At 43.4% G+C, this 24,603-nt stretch overlaps 1 protein-coding gene across 1 annotated transcript in view; it reads left to right on the forward strand.

Annotated features, from left to right (window-relative positions):
- Positions 1–1,257: 1,257 nt before the first annotated feature.
- Positions 1,258–24,603, forward strand: part of TULP3 (TUB like protein 3) — a 90,209-nt gene continuing 66,863 nt past the window's right edge. Inside the window, exon 1 of the mRNA XM_081082561.1 lies at positions 1,258–1,350. Coding sequence (XP_080938687.1) covers positions 1,310–1,350 — 41 coding nt within the window. The 5' untranslated portion in view covers positions 1,258–1,309. The remainder of the gene's footprint in view (positions 1,351–24,603) is intronic.

Raw genomic sequence — 24,603 nt, forward strand, 5'->3', positions numbered from 1 at the left:
TAATAATCAATAAAAATAATTTTGTTAAAAAGGAGTAACTTTAAAATGCATGTAAATAGCCCTGGTCAGGTAGCTCAGGTGGTTGGAGTGTCCTCCCATATAGCAACCAGGTTTGATACCTGGTCAGGGCACATAATTAGGTTGTTGGTACCTAGGTTTAGGGTTCAAGCCCCCATGGGGCGGGTATGGGAGGCAACCAATCAATGTTTCTCTCTCCCCCTCTCTATCTATAATCAATATTAAAAAATTTGCCGAAACCGGTTTGGCTCAGTGGATAGAGCGTCGGCCTGCGGACTGAAGGGTCCCAGGTTCGATTCCGGTCAAGGGCATGTACCTGGGTTGCGGGCACATCCCCAGTAGGAGATGTGCAGGAGGCAGCTGATCGATGTTTCTCTCTCATCGATGTTTCTAACTCTCTATCTCTCTCCCTTCCTCTCTGTAAAAAATCAATAAAATATATTAAAAAAATATTAAAAAATTCTCGAGTGAGGATTTTTTAAAAAAAGTATATAAATAAATGTGGGAACTCTTCAGAGAACACTACGTAGTATTGTTGAACTGCCCAGTCAACAAAATGTCTTCATTGTGCTTTCCCCATACAACCAGCATCTCACTCAGCTTTAAGAACCTACTCTGTGTCAGGTCCTGGCCAAGGTAGACTAGCAAGGATTGTTCTTTTTATTGTATAGATGGGAATTTAAAGCACAAGCAATGAACCATGTTCAGGGTCACAGCGAATGGAGGCTGACCCAGCCCCAGTGCAAAGCTCTGCCCTCCTAGCGTGTGCCCAGTTCTAACCTTCTTAGAAATGCAAACCCAATGTGGAAACAACTTTGACCTTGGAATGCTATAAATTAAACTTAACTTTTGTAAGTTCTGTAAGTTCTAATATTACAGACCTCGGGTAGCGCTCCCTCTCGGGGGTCTGTGTACACACCACGGGGGTGCGGGGAGGCCGCTCAGTTTGTGGGGGCTGGGCGGCTCCTCTGACCCACTTGCTTCCCAGCGGGGAGGCATCCTCGGTCCCCGCCCGCACAGTGGTCCAGGCACCCAGCCCTCGAGCGTCATCCCCGCTCGGGCGCAGGCGCCTCCGACTCGGAGCTCCTACGCCCCTTAGAACCCCACCCCGCCACGCCGGACGGCGGGAAGAGCCAATGGGAGAGGAGCGGCTGGTCCGTGGGCCAATTGGCGGTGGCAACAGTGCGGGGTGCGGTTTCCAGGGGGCGGGGCCCGGACACGCGCCAGGCTTGGCATCCCAGCCGCGGAGTCGGGAATCTGGTTGGTGGCGGCTACTTTCTGAGCGGCGGGAATGGAGGCGTCGCGCTGCCGCCTCGGACCCAGCGGGGACAGGTCAGAGAGGGGCATGGCTGGTCTCGTCTTGAGCGGGGAAGAGGACAGAAGCTAGACAGGGCGGTCCTCTCGGGCTCTCTGAAGGGAGGGCGGTGGGCTCAGGTAGGGGGGGGGGGGCTGATTTGGAGCCCCCTCGCTCCTCTGTCACGGAGAACCCCCCCTTTTCCCAGGGTGGCGGTGGGGAGCGGCGGCTCAGCATCCTGCCCCGGGATCAGGGACTTCAGTTCCCGCTTGGGAAAGTCTTGGAGTTTTCGTTTCGAGCTCGTCTTGCCCTCTGTGGGCCTCGCTTTCTCTAACCGCACCGGTCCTGTGCTTCACGCACCGCCTCGGACAGTCATGACAGATTGGTAGAAGTCTTTTCCTGGGTCCTCGAAGCGGAAGGTTGCGGGTGGTATTTAACAATTTGCTCTAATGCCATTGCTTTAATGGGCCGAAAATGCAAAAGTATTCTTTTGCTGCTATTTGCTTTGTAGCTATTATCTCTTATTCAAGCTTAGCTGTCTTATTTGCAACACACCGTCCCCCTTGTCTGTGCTCCCCTTTCTCGGCCATGTCCCTTTTTCTCCCTCTGCCAGAAATAAAACGATCCGAAATCTCAGCCTGTCAGTTGTTTGCCAGGTTACTGAAAAGTTAATGGGGAGCGGCGTGAAATCATTGGCTTAAAACTTTGGCATTGTCTGAAGATTCAAATCATACACACCGACAGTATCCCCCTCTTTTTATTCCATACCACGGCAAAAAAAAAACACAAAACCACACACAAAATAACACACACACAAAACAAAACCACACACACACAAACATTTAGTGTGTAAGGATTTAGTCTGATATTTAGACTAGCAGATATGCAAACAATTCTAAACCGTTTAAAAACGTTGTCGGGAGCCCTGAGTGGTGTGTTTAGAACATCGGCCTTGCACACCGAAGGGTCTCAGGTTCGATTCCTAGTTAAGGGCACGTACCTGGGTTTCAGGTTCCATCCCGGCCCTGGTGGGGGCGTGTGCATGTCTTTTTCTCGCATAGATGTTTCTCTCTCTCTTTTCCCCTTTCCTCCCTTTAACTCTCTCTAAAAATCAATGGAAAAATTATCCTCGGGTAAGGATTAAAAACAAAACACAAACAAAAAATCATTGTCACGGAGGAGGCACCTATTTTCCTCTTTCATCAGTTTTCTTTATGTGATAACTGCATTCTGTGAAATTTGCTCACTGCACTTTTTTTTCAGGCCGGGAGAAAGTCTACATTTACAAATATAAATATGGAGGTGTTAGGAGTAGGTAAAGTTAAAATTGAGCATCTTCATTGAATTCAGATGGTCTTTGTTCGGTTGTAGGCACTCAATAAATCTTAATTAGTTGAATAAATTTAAGGCAATACATTTCACGGGTACCAGATGTTTGATATGACTCATGATTTTTTGGGGAAAAAATGGAATTGACTTTGAAATTGAGAATGGCTAATATATGGGATCTGAAGTTTAAATGAATAATTTTAAAGTTCTCCCCTTTTTTTCTTCCCAAAGAAACCAGCTCTTTAATTTAGACATTGACATCAAAGGGGAATATGTGAGTCACCAAATGTTTCTCCTGCCCTAGGTAATATTAGTGCAGCCTCTATTACTGTTTAACTCATCTGTTGTTCAGAGGGCGTGGAATGTCTCATGCTTTATTGGCTCCAGGTTGTGTGTTTAATGTTTTTCATGAAATACATGGCTAGAGCTTTTGACATTAATACCTTTTTAATGTGAAGTATAATATCTGACTTTTAAGTTTCTTGTGATTTTTTTTCTTTTTTGAATTATGTGACTGTTTTACCATGAGGCAGATTTCTTTTCAACAAAGTAGAAAAATTATTAACAAGTAAACTTCAAATATTTTCCTATGCCTGAATTATTTAGTGAAAATTGGAGATGGAATTTGAAACAATACTCTGAGTACCTTTGATGAGGCTAGGCATTTGATATAGATTCCCTAGAGATGACAGCGGTTGGCTGGTGCTAGAATTTGAGCTCTCTCTGGCCTTTTGTTCCTGATCAAGGATTGTAGATGTGGTGAGAGACACTTCTCAGAGTGGGTGACCTTGTGACCCAGAGTTGACTAAAAAAAATCCTTGTGGTTTATCCCTATGCCATGATTTCTCATTAGAAATATGAGCAGTAATAGTGGCTGGAGGTTATATCTTGGCCAGGCTTGTTATCCTTTCATATTCTCCCTTTCTTAAGTGTTTCATCAGAGCAACTGGTTGGCAAACAGACCTTACCCAGTGCTTTTAGGCTAACTAATACATGACTGCAGTATGTTTGGCAAATATCAAAAGGTATAGTAAAGACCTAATAATGTCTAGCATGCATGTATTTCTCCAATAGTGAAGGCTACATACAGACCTAGAAAGGAAAGAGTAATCCCTGAAGTAAATTTCCTTTCTTCCAAGAATCTTCTGTCTAAGCAGACAAACTCAAACATTTTTGGAATAGTTTTCATTTCTGGCTTCCCTTATTCCGTCCTATGGAAACTCTGCTGTTTCCCTGAATTTGTGCCCATTGAAACAAAAGGTTGTTTTTTCTTACCAAGAGGAAAGAAAAGTATGCTTGAATTGCTCTGAGGAGGAGTGGAAGCTGCCTTGCCTCTTTGAGGATTTTAGGACTAGAAGGGGCCTTCATAATTCCCTTAGTTCTCCTATTTGAGAGTAGTTCCATGGTGGAAGTAAGACTTCTTTCAAACTCAAATTTCCTGTCATCTGCTTTTGCTTTATTTTTTCTGAGTAAATTCCCTGGAATAAGCTCTTTGTCCTTCTAATTCTATTCGGCCTCATCAGTCATCCTTACTGTTTATAGTAATGAAAGCTGTAACATTTTCCTGGCCTGGTTAAGCTTAAATTCACTTTGTCTGAGAGACATAGTACCACATGCTGATTGATGTTCTGTCTTTATCCACTCACTTGATACTTGGTGCGAGTCTTGATAATGGGATTGTCATCTCTGTCCCTTTGCCTTAGAAATTCTGTGAAAACATTCATGATGAGCACTATGTCACAAGTCCCGGGACCTCTGGAGCAGTGGTCGCCAACCTTTTGGACCTCACGGACCACCAGTGTTCTGCAGACCACTGGTTGTCAACCGCTGCTCTGGAGGACCACAATTCTGAAAAGGGTTATAGGAATATTTTTATTTTGTATAAGATGGCACTGCTGTTTTTAATATATTTTTATTGATTTCAGAGAGGAGAGAGAGAGAGAAACCTCAATGATGAGAGAGAATCATTGATCGGCTGCCTCCTGCACGCCCAGTACTGGGGACCGAGCCCACAACCTGGCCATGAGCCCTTGACCAGAATCAAACCCAGGACCCTTCACTCCACAGGCTGATGCTCTGTCCATTGAGCCAAACCAGTCAGGGCAGCATTTGCTGTTTTACCACATGGCATTGTGGTAAGGGACAAAACACTGGAAGCTTCTACTGGGTGCCTGAGTTCCAGGCCCAACTTTTTCTCTCTCTAGTGGTGTGATCTTGAGCAGCTTATGCCCTTGTTTGGTTTCAGTTTTCTCCTCTGGAAAATGAGGGCTTCTTCAGATTCGCTCGGTGATTTATAATGAATTAATAAAATTATATATATGCGCCGCTGCACATGGCTCAAATTTCAAAAAGTACAAAATTATATTAAGTGAAAATTATGTCTTTTTTCATTGTCTCCATGTCACCTACTTCATTCATTGGTAGGTTTCTTAGGGGGCCTTCCAGAAATATTCTATGTGTTAAATAATCCTTTCCAGACTTAAAATTTGATGATTTTTGAGTTTTAGGTAGGATATAATAGTCTAAAGCAGCTGTGGGCAAACTACAGCCCGCGGGCCGGATCCGGCCCGTTTGAAATGAATAAAACTAAAAAAAAAAAAAAATAGACTGTACCCTTTTATGTAATGATGTTTACTTTGAATTTATATTAGTTCACACAAACACTCCATCCATGCTTTTGTTCCAGCCCTCCCGTCCAGTTGAAGAACCCATTGTGGCCCTCGAGTCAAAAAGTTTGCCCACCCCTGGTCTAAAGTCTATAGCTACTTTAATCCTGGGCAAGATCTATTTTTTTAAAAATATGAATCATAGTTGTTGCAAGTTTGTTGTTATTGTTAATCCCCCCCCAAGGACATTTTTTCCATTGATTGTTTTTTTAGAGAGAGTGGAAGAAGGATGGGGAAGAGAGAGAGACTTTGATGTGAGAAAGACACATCGATTGGTTGCCTCCCACACCACCTGGACTGGAGCTGGAATGGAAATTGCAACCCAGGCATGTGCCCTTGACTGGCAATTGAATCTTTGGTGCACTGACGGACACCCTAACTACTGAACCACACCAGCCAGGGCATAGTTGCTGCACTTTTTTTTTTTTCTATGATAATTAATGTAGAGAAAATAGGGCTATAAGAAGAAAACAAGAATTATTTTCCAAACAGGCTTCTGTAAAAATAAATCACTCTATTTAGTTTTTCAGGAAAAAACATCAATAAATAAACAGTTTGCCTTTAATTTTAGTTTTAGAATGAAACAAGTTTGATAGAGAATTGACTTGTTTCTCCATTGAAACCTAGTGTAATTTTGTTACAGTGATTTGATATGTCATGCAAGCCAGAAGCAAAGCAGAGAGGAGTGTTTTGACTGAGTAATGTTTATAAAAAGGGGAGATCTGTCCAGGTAAAATGATCAACAATAATGGCTTACATTTGTGTATCCTTTGCAGCATTTGTAGTGCTTTCATGTATTTGATCTCTTTTTAACTTCATAACTCTGAAGAGAGAAGGGATGGTGTTATTACCTTTATTTTAAAAACGGGGAAATTAAGGCGCAGAAAGGGTGCGATATACCTAAGGTCACATACAAGTAAATGGTGTAGTGAAAAGTAAAAATCAGCTTTTGACTTCTGGTCTCCTCTTTTTTTCTCACATATTATCAAAATATCTAATCCAGATATTTTGGATGCCATTTGTTCATGTAAATGATAACAACTGATACTGACTGCACTCTAATTATTTTTAGGGACAGCAGTGAAGAAATCAGACATTTTAGTGAAGTACAAATGCCCATTAATTTCATCCAATGGAAAGGAAGTGGAAACATTTATTTGGTGTTGTTAGGCACAAGAATGGAATTTAATCTTTATGCAAGAAAGAGAAGGGAAAATGCAAGAGAGAGAATCAGGCAAATAGGTGGAATGAACTTAGATTCTGTGTAATCTATACAGAATAGATTTTTTTAACTTCTGGATCAAATCAAACATTTTAAATACCCTTCCTGTTTGGTTCACTTAAAATAACGTTTTTTGTGTTTTCTATGTGGAACATGCAAAATGAAGAAAAGGTTCACTCTGAAGGAATTTTCCTTGCTGCATTCTTTGGGGCCAAATGAATGACCTAATCAATCTAATAGGTTGCTAACTTTTCCTTCTCATTGCCTTTCTCTCCCCAAGCAATTTTTCTTCTTTCTGACTGTCTCTACTAAATGGACTTCTTAGGAAATGGATTTTCATTCCTCAACTTCAGTTTCAGATTGTGAAGTCATCCAAGTTGAAGACAGATGAGCCTAGAATACTAACGTTTCTCCGAAGATGAGGAAGAATGGATTTCAAAGGAGTCTTTCTCTGGCAGTTCTAATGTGATCTTTGTGTGCTTCTCCCCAGAAGAAATGTTTTGTTCCAACCAGATGTATTCTCAGTGTCTCATTTGGGGATTGGACAAGGTGAATCTACTTGTAAATTAACTTAGGGACAGTTACTTTATTAATAGCTATTGCTCCAACCGACACAATGAAACCTGATGACTTTCTCACTATATATACTGTAATCAATTCCTTCCAAGGGCTTCTTCAAAATCAATTTACTAGCTTGGAAATTCTGCTACCTAAAAATACCAGGTGGTCTGGCGTGAGTGGCTTGGTTGAGTGTCTTGCTGTGCAACAAGAAGTTGCTGGTTTGATTCCTGGTCAGGGCACATACCTGGTTGCAGAAGGCAACTGATCAATGTTTCTCTCACATCTATGTTTCTCTCTCTCTTTCCCTCTCCCTTTTCCTCTACTTTTCCTGTCCCTTTTTTAAAAATATATTTTTATTAATTTCAGAGAGGAAGGGAGAGGGAGAGAGAGACAAAAACATCAATGATGAGAGAGCATCATTGATCGACTGCCTCCTACATGCCTCCCCACTGGGGATCGAGCCCACAGTCTGAGCATGTTCCCCCGACCATAATCGAACCCGGGACCCTCCAGTCCCGCAGTCCAATGCTCTATCCACTGAGCCAAACCAACTAAGGCCCCTGCCCCTTTCTTTACCTTCCTCCCCCCATCCGCTCCTCCCTCTCTCTAACCATGCCCTACAGTGAGGATTTAAAAAAATAATAAAAATACCCGATGAACTGGCATTTTTATGGGAAAGGTTCTTGGCAGACATAGTAAAATACCATGATAATGAAATTCCATACTATCTGTTGACCATTTGAATATATGTGGTCAGTGATGCAGTTTAGCATGCTGAGGTGGTGAGTGACACTTGTGATTGAATTCTAGACCTTTCACTAATGAGCCCTGTGACCTTCAGCAAATAGCTTCATCTTTGAGTTTCAGATACCTCTGTAAAATGGGATTATAGGTTTATTGTGAGAATTAGATGAAATAATATGTAAAGCATTTCATGTAGTTTCTGCCACACAGTAGTTACTCACTAAATGGAGCTGTATTGCAACATGAAAACATTTTAAGTGTGCAATTCAATAGTTCTTAGCAAATTTGCAAAGTTTTGCAACTATTACCAAAATCTAATCTTTTTTTTTAAATATGTTTTATTGATTTTTTACAGAGAGGAAGGGAGAGAGATAGTCAGAAACATCGATGAGAGAGAAACATCGATCAGCTGCCTCTTGCACATCTCCCACTGGGGATGTGCCCGCAACCCAAGTACATGCCCTTGACCGGAATTGAACCCGGGACCTTTCAGTCCACAGGACGACGCTCTATCCACTGAGCCAAACCGGTTTCGGCAATCTAATCTTTTTTAAAAAAATTTTATTTCAGAGAGGAAGGCAGAGGGAGAGAGAGAAACATCAGTGAAGAGAGAGAATCATTGATTGGCTGCCTCCTGCATGCCCTACACTGGGGATTGAACCCTCAACTCCAGCATGTTTCCTGTCCAGAATTGAACTCTGACCTCCTGGTTCATAGGTTGACACTCAACCTCTCAGCCACACCTGCTGGGCCAAAATGTAATCTTAGAACATTACTATCACCCCCCTCCCAAATAAAACTTTCTATTTACAATTATTCCCTCTACCCCTTCCCCACTGCTAGCCCAAGGCAACCACTAATCTGCTTTAGGTTTCTATAGGTTTTCCTATTCTGGACATCTATATAATAAAAGCATAAGCGACCATTACGGCGGAATGACCAGAACAACCGGTTGCTATGATGTGCACTGACCACCAGGGGACATGCTCAACACAGGAGCTGCCACCTGGTGGTCAGTGTGCTCCCATAGGGGGTTCACCGCTCAGCCAGAAACCGGGCTTCCGGAGTACTAAGGAGCAGCGAGCAGGCGGGTGGTAAGGAGCAAGGGTTCCCAGACTCTGAGAGCGATGTCCAACTGCCAACTTAGGCCTGATTCACTTAGCATAATGCTCTAAAGCAGTGGATCTCAACCTGTGGGTCGTGACCCCTTTGGGGGTCTAACGACCTTTTCACAGGGGTTGCCTAAGACCATCGGAAAACACATATATAATTACATTTTTTTTTGTGATTAATCGCTATGCTTTAATTATGTTCAATTTATAACAATGAAAATACATCCTGCATATCAGATATTTACATTATGATTCATAACAGTAGCAAAATTACAGTTATGAAGTAGCAATGAAAATAATTTTATGATTGGGAGTCACCACAACATAAACTGTATTAAAGGGCGTGGCATTATGGAGGTTGAGAACCACTGCTCTAAAGGTTCATCCATGCTGTTGCAAATGGTAAGAGTTCCTTCTTTTTTACAGCAGCATAATATTCCATTGTGTAGATGTACCACTGTTTTTTAATCCACCCATCTGCTGATGGGCATGTAGGCTGTTTCCAAATCTTAGCTATTATAAATTGTGCTGCTCTGAAAAAGGTACATATATCCTTTCTGATTGGTGTTTTTGATTTCTTGGGATATATTCCTAGAAGTGGGATCACTGGGTCAAATGGAAGTTCTATTTTTACTTTTTTGAGGAAACTCCATACTGTCTTCCACAGTGGCTACACCAGTCTGCATTCCCACCAGCGGTGCAGGAGGGTTCCCTTTTCTCCGCATCCTCTTCAGCACTTGTCATTTGCTCATTTGTTGATGACAGCCATTCTGACAGGTGTGAGATGGTACCTCATTGTCATTTTGATTTGCATCTCTCAGATGATTAGTAACTTTGAGCATGTTTTCATATGTCTTTTGGCCTTCTGTATGTCCTCTTTCGAAAAGTGTCTATTTAGGTCCTTTGCCCATTTTTGTTTGGATTGTTTATCTTCCTTTTGTTAAGTTGTATGAGTTCCCTGTAAATTTTGAGATTAAACCATTATTGGTGATAACATTGGCAAATTTATTCTTCCACGCAGTGGGCTTTCTTATTGTTTTGTTGATGGTTTCTTTTACTGTGCAGAAGCTTTGTATTTTGGTCTAGTCCCATTTGTTTATTTTCTCCTTAGTTTGCATTGCCCTAGGAGCTGTATCAGTGAAAATATTGCTATGACATATGTCTGATATTTTGCTGCCTATGGATTCTTCTAAGATTTTCATGGTTTCCTGTCTTATGTTTAAGTCCTTTATCCATTTTGAGTTTATTTTTGTATATGGTGTAAGTTGGTGGTCTAGTTTGATTTTTTTGCATGTATATGTCCAATTTTCCCAGCACCATTTATTGAAGAGACTATCTTGACTCCATTGTACTAGTATGTGCTTGTCTCCTTTGTCAAATATTAACTGAGCATAATGGTTTGAGTCGATTTCTGGGTTCTCTGTTCAGTTCCTTTGATCTATATGTCTGTTCTTGTGCCACTACCAGGCAGTTTTGAGCACAGTGGCTTTGTAATATAGCTTGATGTCTCTTATTATGATCCCTCCAATTTTGTTCTTCTTTCTCAGGATTGCTGTGGCTATTCAGGTCTTTTTTTATTCCATATGAATTTTTGGAGAGTTTGTCCTAGGTCTGTGAAATATGCCGTTGGTATGTTAATGGGGATTGCATTGAATCTATAGATTGCTTTGGGTAGTGTGGGCATTTTAATGATGTTGATTCTACCAGTTCATGAACACGGTATATTCTTCCATTTGTTTATGTCTTCCTCTATTTTTTTTTCAACGTCCTGTAGTTTTCGAAGTACAAGTCTTTTACCTCCTTAGTTAAGTTTATTCCTAGGTATCTTAATTTTTTTGGTGCAATGGTAAATGGGATTTTTTTTTTAGTTTCTCTGTCTGTGAGTTCATTATTGGTGTATAAAAAGCCATAGATTTCTGGTTGTTAATTTTGTATCCTGCTACATTGCCGAATTCATTTATTAAGTCTAGTAGTTTTTTGATGGAGTCTTTGGGGGTTTTCTATGTACAATATCATGTCATCTGCAAATAAGGACAGTTTTACTTCTTCATTTCCAATTTGGATGCCTTTTATTTCTTCTTCTTGTCTGATCGCTATATCTAGCATTTCCAGTACAATGTCGAACAGGAGTGGTGAAAGTGGGCATCCCTGTCTTGTTCCTGTTATTAGGGGAAATGGTTTTAGTTTTTGCCCATTGAGTATGATGTTGGCTGTAGGTTTGTCATATATGGCCTTTATCATGTTGAGATATGCTCCCTATGTTCCCACTTTGCTGAGAGTTTTTATCAAAAATGGGTGTTGGATTTTGCCGAATGCTTTCTCCTCACCTATTGATATGATCATGTGATTTTTGTTTTTCAATTTGTTTATGTGATGTGTCACATTTATTGATTTGTGACTATTGTACCAGCCTTGCATCCCTGGAATAAATCCTACTTGGTCATGGTTTATGATCTTTTTAATATATTGCTTGATCCGATTTGCATTTTGTTGAGGATTTTAGCATCTATGTTCATCAGGGATATTGGCCTGTAATTCTCTTTCTTTGTAGTGTCTTTATCTGGTTTTGGAATTAGGATAATGCTGGCCTCATAAAAAGAGTTTGGAAGTGTCCCTTTCTCTTGGATTTCCTGAAATAGTTTGAGGAGTATAGGTGTTAGTTCTTCTTTGAATGTTTGGTGAAACTCCCCTGTGAAGCCGTCCGGACCTGGGCTTTTGTTCGGTGGGAGGTTTTTTTTTTGTTGTTGTTGTTTTTTATTACTGCTTCTATTTCATCAATTGTTATTGGCCTATTCAGTTTTTTTCTTTCTTCCTGATTCAGTTTTGGGAGATTGTATTTTTCTAGGAGTTTGTCTATTTCATCCACATTGTCCAGCCTGTTAGCATATAGTTGTTCATAGTATTTTCTTTTTTCTTTCCTTTTTAAAAATATATTTTATTGATTTTTTTACAGAGAGGAAGGGAGAGGGATAGAGAGTTAGAAACATCAGTGAGAGAGAAACATCGATCAGTTGCCTCCTGCACACTCCCTACTGGGGATGTGCCCACAACCAAGGTACATGCCCTTGACCGGAATCGAACCTGGGACCCTTGAGTCCGCAGGCTGACGCTCTATCCACTGAGCCAAACCGGTTAGGGCTTCACAGTATTTTCTTATAATCTTTTATATTTCCGTGATGTCAGTGGTTACTTCACTTTCATTTCTGATTTTATTTATTTGTGTCCTCTCTCTTTGTTTCTTGATGAGCCTGGCTCTTTATTCATATTTTTGGATTATTTTTTCTTTTTGCTCTTCTGATTGGGTATTTTTTGCTTTCTCATATTCCAAATCTCTGATTTGATTTTCAGCATCTTCTACTGTTGAATCCCTGTAAATTATTCTTTATTTCAGTTAGTGTATGCTTAATTTCTGACTGCTCCTTTTCATGTCTTTGACATTCTCACTAAGATCCTTGAAAGTCTCATGAAGATCCTTGAGTAACCTTATAACCATGGTTTTGAACTCTGTATCCAGTAGTTTGCTTGGTTCCATTTGTGACATGTTTCTTTGTCTCCACATTTTGGCTGCTTCCCTGTGTTCGATTCTAGGTATTAGGTAGAGTGGCTATGTCTCCTAGAATTGGTAGAGTGGCCTTGTGTAGTAGGTGTCCTGTAGAAGGCCCAGTGGCTCAATCTTCCCAGTCACCTGAGCTCGGCACTGTGTAGGCTGTGTGCACAGTCTGGAAGTTGCACCTTATTTGCTGTTGGTATCACTGGGAGGAGTTGACTTCCAGGCCAATTTGCTGTGAGGACCAGCTCGACTACAGTGGGAGAGCTGCTATGCAAGATACACTCCTATGGAGGAGGAGTTGTTTCTGTGGGGCTTTGGTGCTCGCTGAGTCTGCCTCTTGAGTGTGTTGCTTGTGGATGTGTAGAGTTGTAATCTGTTATGGTCTGAAACTGTCCTCCGGGTGCACTGGCTCTAGGCCGGGGGTGGGCAAACTTTTTGACTCGAGGGCCACAATGGGTTCTGAAACTGGACCGGAGGGCTGGAACAAAAGCATGGATGGAGTGTTTGTGTGAACTAATATGAATTCAAAGTAAACATCATTACATAAAAGGGTACGGTCTTTTTTTTTTTTTAGTTTTATTCATTTCAAACGGGCAGGATCTGGCCCGCGGGCCGTAGTTTGCCCACGGCTGCTCTAGGCTCTAGTGCAGTAATTCTCAACGTTGGCTGCACATTAGAATCACCTGGGAATCTTTTTAAAATCCTGATTCCTGGGCCTCATCCTCCGGAAATTCTGTTTCTTTGTTATTAATGTTGTGGCCCCACCCCATAAGAAACAGATTTTCCGGAGGATGAGGCCCAGGAATCAGGATTTTAAAAAATTTCCCAGGTGATTCTAATGTGCAGCCAACGTTGAGAACCACTGTTCTAGCGGGAGGTGCAAAGTCACCCACTACCTGGGGCCACCCGGCAAGAACTACAGAAGGATCTGCAGATGGCTGCTATTTGTTAATTGTATTGGGCTTGGAGGTGCCCAGGCGAGGCTCAGCTGTGAAGCAAGGCGGGCTGATGCTAGTGCCTGGTTTGGGCCTTTTAGTGATAAGTTTGGGGCATGCTGTCACCAGCTGTAGCTTGTTTGAGAGATTTTAACAAAGTTTGAAGCCTGAGCCAGGACAGGCTATTCATATGGAAAAGCTGCTATAAATAAATAGCTTGGGTGGGGCTGCAAATTGGATGGGGCGGGGCCTCAGGGAATCCCCAGGGTGGAGCTGGACGTTGATGGAGACTCATATATGGCTGCCAGTTAGCCCTGCGACAGGGGAGGTCCCAGCACAGGAACAGTGACCCCTGCGAGCAGCCCCTGTCTGGGACAAAGCTGCCCCTGAGTTCCTGCCCCGATGACAGACAATCTAGTTCCTCCCTGTATGTGTCTGGATCCCCCAAAGTCACCTGGTGCTGGGAGTCTTGCGCCAGCAACTTTAAATGGAACACCTGGCTCTCCTGTAGCCTTCATGTCACTCAGCCACAATTCCCACTGGTTTTTACAACCCATAGTTGCAGGGACTTCTCTCCCCAACTCTGGAACCCTGGACTGGGAGCCTTATGTGGGGCTTAGACCCCTTGCTCCTCATGGGTGGCCTCTGCAGAGATGATACCCATCCCAAATGAAACAACGGCACACATAGGTGTCAGACCAGCTGGTACCAGGCCTCTGCCCCTCTTACCAGTTTCAGTGTACTTTCTTCTTTGCATCTCTAGTTGTAGGACTTCCCATTCAGCCAGCTATCAGAGGGTTCTGAATAATGGTTCTGTATTTTAGTTGTAATTTTGATATGGTTGTGGGGAGCAGTGAGTAACAGGTGTTTACCTATGCTGCCATCTTGGTTTTCTCTTGAACTCTCATTTTGCTTTTGATTTGCATTTCTGTAGTGATGAATAATTAGCATTTTTTCCTGTGCTTATTGGCCATTCCTAAGTCTTTAGAGATATGTCTATTCTTTTACTTCGTTCATTTTTATTGGGTTATTTGCCTTTTTATTGCTTAGTTGTAAGAGTTCTTTATATATTCTGGATACAAATCCCTATCAGCTAAATGATTTGCAAATATTATTTCTCAGTCTGTAGATTGTCTTTTCACTTTCTTGATGGTGTCATTTGATGTGAAAACATTCTTTTTATTTTTAAGTAATCCAGTTTGTTAATTTTTCTTTTTATCCCTTTTGCTTTTATAGTCAGTCATAACTAAAAAAAAATCATTACCTAGTCCAAGTTTACAAAGATTTATTGTTATGTTTTCTTTTAAAGTGTTTTAAAGTTTCAGCTCTTGTATTTAGGTCTTCGATTCATTTTGAGTTAATATTTGTGTATTCTGTGAGGTAGGAGTCTCAAATCATTTTTTGTGTGTGTATGGATGACCAAGTGCTGTAGAGCCATTTGTTGAAAAAAACTATTCTGAACATTTTAAAAAAACTAAATGTCATAGACTACTTTTCAACTTATCACCTCTATATCTACCTTATTCTTCTTAATGATCACAAAGTATTATTTTTCATGAATTTATTAATCAGTCAAGTATTGACTGACATCAATATTCTGTTCAGTTTTATTTCCTTTTGAAAACAATAACATCCTTTATATATATATATCTTTGTGTATGTAACATTATTTTGTACATTTGGGGATGCAAGTTCAGATTTTGGTAGAGGTTGCTAAATTTCCCCCCAAAAAGGTTATAAACTTGTTCTTCAATAGATATGAATGCCCATTTTGAAGTGCAGTAATATCATTCATTCTTGTTGCTCAGTCCCTTGTATGTACATATTGAGTACACAGGAGGCACTTATTTGTAGGCGATAAAGATAAGTGTAAAACTGAAGGGCTATCTATAATTTGGATCAGAATCTATCAGTTAAATCCAGGAATACAAAGTCAATTAAAGCTTTATATTCAACAACTAACAGCAACTTTACATGTCAAAGTAGAACAATGGTAGTAGCCAAGATTACATAGCTAACATTATTATATCCTTTGTAGATGAAGCAAAGCACATTGTTTTTTGAATTCAATATTTTTACTGGCAATGTGATAGTTGCCACAAAAAACTTTATTAGAAATCCTATATAATAAAAGCCCAGCAACCATAATGGTGTAACGACCAGAATGACTGCTAGACACTTGCTATGAGGTGCATTGACCACCTCTTGGTCCCTCCATCCTGGCCTGCAGGCTCCTATTGCCGGATGGTGAACAGGCAACCACGGGGAACTGGGGTGGGACTGGGGACTGGGGAGCGGGCCAAACGGCCGGCTTCTTGGTCCCTCCCCCAGGGTCACAGGCTCCAATTGCCGGATGGCGAACGGGGAAGCACGAGGAACTTGGGTGGGTGGTGGCAGGGCGGGACTGGAGACTGGTGAGCAGGTGGAAGGCAGACCTCTTGGTCCCTCCCCCTGGCCCACAGGCTCCGATGGATCACCAGATGGGGAACCGGCGTGGGTGGTGGTGGCGGGGTAGGACTCCAGAATGGCAAGCGGGCAGAAGATGGCCCTGATCCCAGGCTAAGACTAGGGACCCTACCTGCTCATGATTTCATGCACTGGGCCTCTAGTATATAATAAAAGAAATTTTTAAAAAATATTTTTTTTGAAAATGAGGAAAAATGGTGGTGGAGTAAGTGGATGCTACACAGACATGCTCCCAGGACCAAACTGAAATTACAACTAAAGTACAAAAAACCATCCTGAATAATCAACTGAAGACTAGCTGGAGTGAACCCTGATAACCAAGGATGGAAAGTGGAGACTGCATAGAGACTGGTAGGAAGGGCAGAGGCACAAAAGGCCTGGCCAGGCTCCCACAGACAGCAGCTGAAGCAATATCTCAGCTGTGGGGGGTTGCCACTGGGAAGTCTGGGGTCTAAACCCCAAGCTGGTCCCCCAACAGAGAGCGCCAGAACTGAGAAAGGTACCCACATAACATCTGGCTGTGAAAAGCAGCAGGGTTGCTGTCTGCCAGGGAGAGACTGGTAGAAACATGGGCATCCTCTTAAGGGCCAACTCACAAAATTTTGTGTGCAGCTACTCACCTGGTGCTCTGGCAAAGGAAGGGCAGGGTACACTGGAGCTTTGTGAGCAGAAGCCAGGGTTGGGGGCCCTGGGGTTAGACCTCGGAGGGCAGACACCCTGGTTTCCTATGCTGAGTCATTCTCTCATGCTGTGGAGGACATTTTTCTAAGACAGACATTTGCTATTTAGTCAGTTTGCCTGGTGGGAAGACAATTACCCCACCCTATTGGAAAACCCCTTACCCAATGCTGTCGAGTTTCTGAGGCCCATTAAGAGACTGAGAATAACAATTAGCTTCCATGCAGAAGCAGTTGCCCCACCCTGTTTGGAAACCTCTCACCCCACCTGTGGACCATTGCCTTAGGCCACTCAAGATTGAATCTAATCAGTCTAGAGCAGCCGTGGGCAAACTATGGCCCGCGGGCTGGATCCGGCCCATTTGAAATGAATAAAACTAAAAAAAAAAAAGACCGTACCCTTTTATGTAATGATGTTTACTTTGAATTTATATTAGTTCACACAAATACTCCGTCTATGCTTTTGTTCCGGCCCTCCGGTCCAGTTTTAAGAACCCATTGTGGCCCTCGAGTCAAAAAGTTTGCCCACCCCTGGTCTAGAGGCAGAGGAGGGTCTCTGGAGGCTTTCAGTCTTTGCCTGGTCTTATCAGTCAGAAACAGCATTTGATGCTGTCCTACACTAGAGATTGGGAGGCATAGCAAATCTACCTAATACATAGTCACAAACTCAAACAGGCAGCCAAAATAGGGAGACTAAAAAACAACCCCCAAATGAGAGAACAAGAGATTTCTCTAGAACAGTGATCAGCAAACTGCGGCTCGCGAGCCACATGTGGCTCTTTGGCCTCATGGCATGGGCCATGAAGTTTCTATCGCACTGTATGTGCGTGCCCGCACATGGTATTTTGTGGAAGAGCCACACTCAAGGGGCCAGTTTGCCGACCACTGCTCTAGAAGAAGAGCTAAATGAAATGAAGATAAATTTATCAGACATAGAGTTCAGAATAATGATGGCAAAGATGCTCAACAGCATGAGAAAAGATAGAGTAAGTATGAAGAATGACATAGCACTAATAAAGAACACAATGGAAGGAATACACAGCAGATTAGGGGATACTGAAGATTGGATCAGCGAATAATAAGATAGGGTAGAAAAATTATGCAATCAGAGAACCAAAAAGGAAAAAACAAAGCAAAACAAAAAACCACAGTACAGCTTTAGGGAGCTGTGGGACAGCATGAAACATAACAATATTTGCATAATAGGTGTGCCAGAAGGGGAAGAAAGTGAGCAAGGCATAGAGAATGTGTTTGAAGAAATAATGGCAGAAAACTTCCCTAACTTGGTGAAGGAAAAAGTCCACAACTCAAGGAGGCACAGAGAGTCCCAAGCAAGAAGAACCCAAACAGACCAACACCCAGACACATCATAATTAAAATGCCAAAAATTAAAGACAAAGAATCTTAAAGGCAGCAAGAGAAAAGCAAACAGTTGCCTATAAAGGAGCTCCTATAAAGCTCTGCTGATTTCTCATCAGAAAGTCTATAGGCAGAAGAGAATGGCATAAAATACTCAAGGTAATGAAAAGCAAGTATCTGAAACCAAGATTACTATATCCAGCAAGGCTATCATTCAAAATAGATGGTGAAATAAAGAGCTTCCAGATGAAAAAAAGACTAAAGGAGTTTATCACTACCAAACCAGCTCTACAAGAAATGCTAAAGGGACTGCTGTAATGAGAAGAAGTAGAGAGAAAAACGTAGGCATCCTATATAATAAAAGTCTAATATGCTAAGTGTCTGGTCGTCCAGTCATCGGTTCAACCAATCAAAATGTAATATGCTAATGATATGCTAAGGCTGCTCAACCGCTTGCTATGACATACACTGACCACCAGGGGGCAGACTAGTAGGTTAGCTTCCTGCTGGGGTCTGGCTGATCGGGACTGAGTGAGACAGGCTGGACACGCCTTGGAGCCCTCCTGCGATCCCCCATCCCCCTCTGGCCAACCTCTCGTGTCTCTCCCCGGCCCCAGTCATACACTGGTGGGGTCCCTTGGCCTGGCCTGCACCCTCTTGCAATCTGGGACCGCTTGGAGGGTGTCGGAGAGCCGGTTTTCGCCCGATCCCGCAGGCCAGGCTAAGGGACCTCACTGGTGCATGAATTCGTGCACCGGGCCTCTAATACAGAATAAAAAATGGCAATAAATAAGTACCTATCAATAATAACCTGAAATGTAAATGGATTAAATGCTCTAATCAAAAGACATAGAGTCGCTAAGTGGATACAAAAACATGACCCAATTATATGCTGTCTACAAGAGACCCACCTCAGAACAAAAGACTAACACAGGATGAAAGTGAAGGGATGGGAAAATTTTTTCCATGTAAATGGAAACAAATTTGGAATAACAATACTCATATCTGACAAAATAGACTTCAAAATGAAGGCCATCACAAGAGACAACAAAGGTCACTACATAATACTAAAGGGATTGATCCAGCAAGAGGATATAACCCTGGTAAATATATATGCATCCAGTTTAGCAGTACTTACATATATAAAAACTTCTAGAGGACTTCCAAGGGAGAGATTGACAACAATACCCTCATGGTAGGGGACTTTAACACCCTGCTGACTTCACTAGATAGATCTTGCAGAAAAAAAAAATTAAGGAAACAGTGACTCTGAATGACACATTGGATTAGATCAGCAGTTCTCAACCTGTGGGTTGCGACCCTTTGGCGTCGAACGACCCTTTCACAGGGGTCGCCTAAGACCATCCTACATATCAGATATTTACATTATAATTCATAGCAGTAGCAACATTACAGTTATGAAGTAGCAACAAAAATAATTTTATGGTTGGGTCACAACATGAGGAACTGTATTTAAAGGGCCAGAAGGTTGAGAACCACTGGATTAGATAGATTTAATTGACATTTATAGAACATTTCACCCCAAAGATGCTGAATATACATTCTTCTCATGGGTCATTCACAAAAATAGACCACACAAAACAAGTATCTACAAGTTTAAGAAGATTGAAATTATATCAAGTATCTTCTCAGATCACAGTGGAAATTATAAATCAACTATAGTAAAAACACTCAAAAACATTCAAACGCATGGAGGTTAAATGGCATGTTATTAAACAATGAATGGCTTACCAATGAGATCAAGAAAGAAATAAAACACTTCCTGGAAACAAATGAAAATGAAGACACAACAACCCAAAATCTCTGGCACACAGCAAAAGCAATCCTGAGAGGGAAGTTCAAAACACTGTAGGCCTACCTCAAAAAGCAAGAAAAATTAATAGTAATCTATTTAAACCTATGTCTTAAAGCATTAGAAAGAGAACAACAAGAAAAGCCCAGAATAAGTAGAAGGAAGGAAATAATAAAGATTAGAGTAGCCCTTGCTGATTTGGCTCAGTGGATAGAACGTCAGTCTGTGGACTGATGGGTCCTGGGTTCGATCCTGGTCAACAGCACATACTTGGGTTGCAAGCTTGATCCCCAGCCCTGGTCAGGGTGCGTGGGGGAGGCAACAAATCTGTGTGTCTTTCTCACATTGATGTTTCTTTCTCTCTCTCCTCCCTTCCACTCTCTAAAAATCAATGGAAATATATACACAGGTGAGGATTAAAAACAATAACAACAACAAAGATTCGAGCAGAAATTAATGACATAGAGACTAAAAAAAAGAAAATCAATGAAATCAAGACCTGGTTCTTTGAAAAGATAAACAAAATTGATGAACCGTTATCCAGACTTATCAAGACACAGAGAGGGCACAAATAAAACCAGAAACAAAAGTGGAGAAGTAACCTCTGACACCATAGAAATGCAATGGATTATAAGAAAATACTATGAACAACTATATCCCAACAAGCTGGACAATGTGGATGAAATAGACAAATTCCTAGAAAAATACAATCTTCCAAAACTGAATCAGGAGGAATCAGAAAACCTGAATAGGCCAATAACAACTGAGGAAATAGAAGCAGTAATCAAAAAACTCCCAGGAAACAAAAGCCCTTGTCCTAATGGCTTCACAGGGGAGTTTTACCAAACATTCAAAGGAGAACTAACACCCATACTCCAAAATTTCCAAGAGGAAGGAACACTTTCAAACTCTTTTTATGAGGCCAGCGTTAATCTATTTCTAAAACCAGATAGTCCTGGCTGGTTTGGCTCAGGGCTAGAGTGTTGGCCTGCAGATTGAAGGTTCCTGTGTTTGATTCTAGTCAAGGGCACATGCCTGGGTTGCGGGCTCGATCTCCAGTAGGGGGCTTGCAGGAGGCAGCCAGTCAATGATTCTCTCTCATCATTGATATTTCTATCTCTCCCTCTCACTCTCTCTCTGAAATCAATAACATATATATTATATATATAAAATCACAAAACAAAACAGATAAAAACACTACAAAAAAGAAAATTACAGGCCAATATCCCTGATGAATATAGATGCTAAAATCCTCAACAAAATATTAGCAAATAGGATCCAGCAATATATTAAACAGATCATACACCATGACCAAGTAGGATTTATTCCAGGGATGCAAGTCTGGTACAATATTTGCAGATCAGTAAGCATGATACATCACATAAACAAACTAAAAGACAATAGTCACATAATATCAATAGATGCAGAAAAAGCATTTGACAAATTCCAACACTTATCTATAATAATAAAAGTATAATATGCTAATTAGACCAGATGTCCTTCTGGACAAAGCTGGGGCTGCGAGGGAAGCCCAGGTCCACGGTGTCTGCTAGTGGCCGGAGGGAAGCCGGTGCCGGCAGCCGGGGGAAGGAAGGCCTATTCTTGCACGAATTTTGTGCATCGGGCCTCTAGTCCTATATAATAAAAGCCCAGTGACCGAATGGTGGAATGACCAGAACAACTGGTCGATCAGTTACTATGATGCACAATGACCACCAAGAAGCAGACCTCAACGCAGGAGCTGCCCCCTGGTGATCAGTGCCCTCCCATAGCTGGGCTGACTGAGATGAGCAGCACGCCCACAGCGGGCTGATCCCCACAGGCCACACACCCCACCAGTGCACAAATCACAGCATTAAAATCTGGATGTTACTAAGCACTGTCCTTGTGGTGGGCGAAGGCCGCATATTCTCCACTGAATCTCAGATAATCTCAGAACCCACCTCACAGTGTTGATCTAAGGGTTTCTGTTCATATTTTAAGAATGGAATGTGAACATCAGCTTTTAAGTAGTTGAGGGAAAACACACACTGCTCCTTTTTCATTCTCTTTGTTCCACCTTCTTGTGAGAAAACAAACACCTGGCTCCTACGCCCCGCCCTGAGCGCTGCTCCGAGAGCTCACCGGCCCTCAGCTCCGAGTGAGTCTGCCTTCCAATGGCCTTTACACCTAAAGCTGCCTGAGCATCTTACTCAACCTGTATCACTGATTAAGCGCCCCCTGTGTCCTAGGTGATGCCCGGTTCTTGCAGAGCAGCAGGGAGCCAGCTGCCCTGTCCTACTGAGCATGCGTTCCGCCAGGAGAGGGCGGGGGTGCAGGGAGGAAACAGCCTTGGACAGACATAAGTTGCAGCCATTAGCGGGCACAGGCACCATGAAAACATGGGAATGAAGCCACATAGGGGCTCCGTGAGGGGAGGGGCAAAGGGAGACTCACTGAGGGAAAGTGGATGGGATGGAGGAGAGCCAGGTGGATGCCTGGAGAAAGGCATTGGGCAGAGGGGACAGCCCACAAAGGGCAGCAGGATGAGCAAGAGGCTGAGTGGAAGGGGGTCCAGGCTGGGTCAGGGGGCACATTCTGCAGAGATCGAGTTTTTGTGAGTATCTGGCGTCCCCTGAGTGCCGGGGGAGGCACTGGGGCTGTAGGTGAGGACCCGCTGGGCTGATGTAGTGGGGACAGACCCTCTGGCTTCTGTGTCAGGAGCAGACTGAGGGGGAAGAGGAAGCAGGGAGACAGCAGGAGGCGACAGTACTCTCCCCCAGGACGATGGGGAGACAATGGAAACTGTGGCAGCCGAGGTGGTGGCTTTGGGGTGCTGGAGGGAAGCCAGAGCATGAGGGGGGAGGGGGCCCATGCTTGGCCAGGCCCCTGGGAAGGTAGGGTCTCTGGCAGCTGTCAGTGCGGGGCCTGGGATCAGATCCCCTCCATTTTGAGGGTCTGACTGTAAAACCCAGACCTTAGTTTGAGCTCCACACAAGGGATGTGGAATGTTCATGACCAGCCTCCCACCACGACTTCCAGGCGACGGGTCATTCCCATCTCGCTGCCCTCATCCCTCCATGTTTCTTCCCCCAACCTCCCTCCTGCCCCGCCTCACCCCCCCCCCCCCCCCCCCGCAAGCTCTCTTCAGTGATGACGTACATATTGGAAACAAGCAAATGGTTTTATTTTTGGTACAAAAAACAATATGCAGTATTTATGGAAAGCAAACATTGAAAACTAGGAAAATTAAGCCCCCTTGTGGACAAACAGGTCAGCTGTGCCCAAAACCCGGGTCATTCGTGACACAAAAGGGCTCAGGGTCCAATGCAAAGGGCTTGCCCAGGTGGTCCGAAGCCAGTCCCCAACTCCAGTTTCTAGAACAGAGAGGGCCCCGCACCACAGAACAGAATGGCCAGGCCAGCCCCAAGTCCCGTGGCCTAAGGCAATGCTTGCGGTGCTTCCAGAGAAAGAACCGCTTCTGAGATGCTGAGACAGGGTGGTCAGCATCCAGATCGCTGCCTCTAACTCCCACCCAGGGTCTGTGGTGCTCCCAGCTCTGCCCCTCCCTCCCCCTCCTACATCCCCTCCCAGGTGAACTGCAGATGGCCCTTCCCATCCTCCACCCTCCTCAGCTCCGATGGCAGGTAGGGAGGGTGGGGGGTCATGTGGGGAATCTGAGGGCTTTGAGGAAATGCCACTTGAAGAGCCAGAGACAGTGTATGTCCACCCACCCCCTGGTTGAACCGATTAACACAGATGACTCATGAGTGCATGTTTAGAACCAGTCCCTCTCCCTCCCCCCCAATTCTGCCACTGCATAACTTCACTGTTTTGGGCAAGTCAACCTCTGGAGTGTTAATTATCTCTCCTTTAAAATGAGAACAAGAGCCTGGTGGGTGTAGCTCAGTGGTTGAACATCCACCTATGACTCAGGAGGTCAAGGTTTGACTCCTTGTCAGGGCACATGCCCAGGTTGTGGTCTCGATACCCAGTGTAGGGTGTGCAGGAGGCGGCCGATCCATGATTCTCTCTCATCATTGATGTTTCTACCTCTTCCTCTCCCTTCCTCTCTGAAATCAGTGGAAGATATCCTATATAATAAAAACCTAATATACAAATTGTCCCCTCGTCTGGGAGTTCAACCACTCGCTATGATGTGCGCTGACCACCAGGGGGTGGAGCGGAACATGGCAGGCGTCAGCGACGAGGTCCTGGCAGTGGGTGGCAGTGGAGGCGCTGCCAGCCCCATGGGCTTCTGGGTGAGCTGGGCTGCAGCCACTGGGACCGTAGGGGCCGCTTGGGCTCCCTGTGGGTTTGTACAGGAGCTGGTCTGTGAGGACAGCCAGGAGAGCGTCCTGCCCACCTGGCTTCCATGCAGTGCCACCGAGCCGACCAGAGGCCCACCTGCACCCTGGCTCGTGGCATCCGGCTTGTACTCGCAGCATCTCCGTATGGGGACTCAGGGACCATGACTCAGGCTTGGGGGGGTGCGCAGGGGCCCTGGGGCCCAGAGGCCAGCTGAGACCTGCCCTTTCACGTCAGATGCTTGCGCCTTGATTTCTGGCCAGGCCTAGGGACCGCATCCATGTACGAATTTTGTGCACTGGACCTCTAGTTTTTTATAAAAACTCTCAGCAAAGTGGGAATAGAGGGAACATATCTCAACATAATAAAGGCCATATATGACAAACCTAAAGAGAATATCATATTCAATGAGCAAAAATTAAAACCATTTCCCCTAAGAACAGGAACAAGACAGGGATGTCCGCTTTCACTACTCTTATTCAACATAGTACTGGAACTCCTAGCCACTGTGATCAGACAGGAAGAAGAAATAAAAGGCATCCAAATTGGAAAGGAGGAAGTAAAACTCTC

Source organism: Myotis nattereri, assembly GCF_964212035.1.
Source record: "Myotis nattereri genome assembly, chromosome: 2".
Taxonomy (NCBI): Eukaryota; Metazoa; Chordata; class Mammalia; order Chiroptera; family Vespertilionidae; genus Myotis; species Myotis nattereri.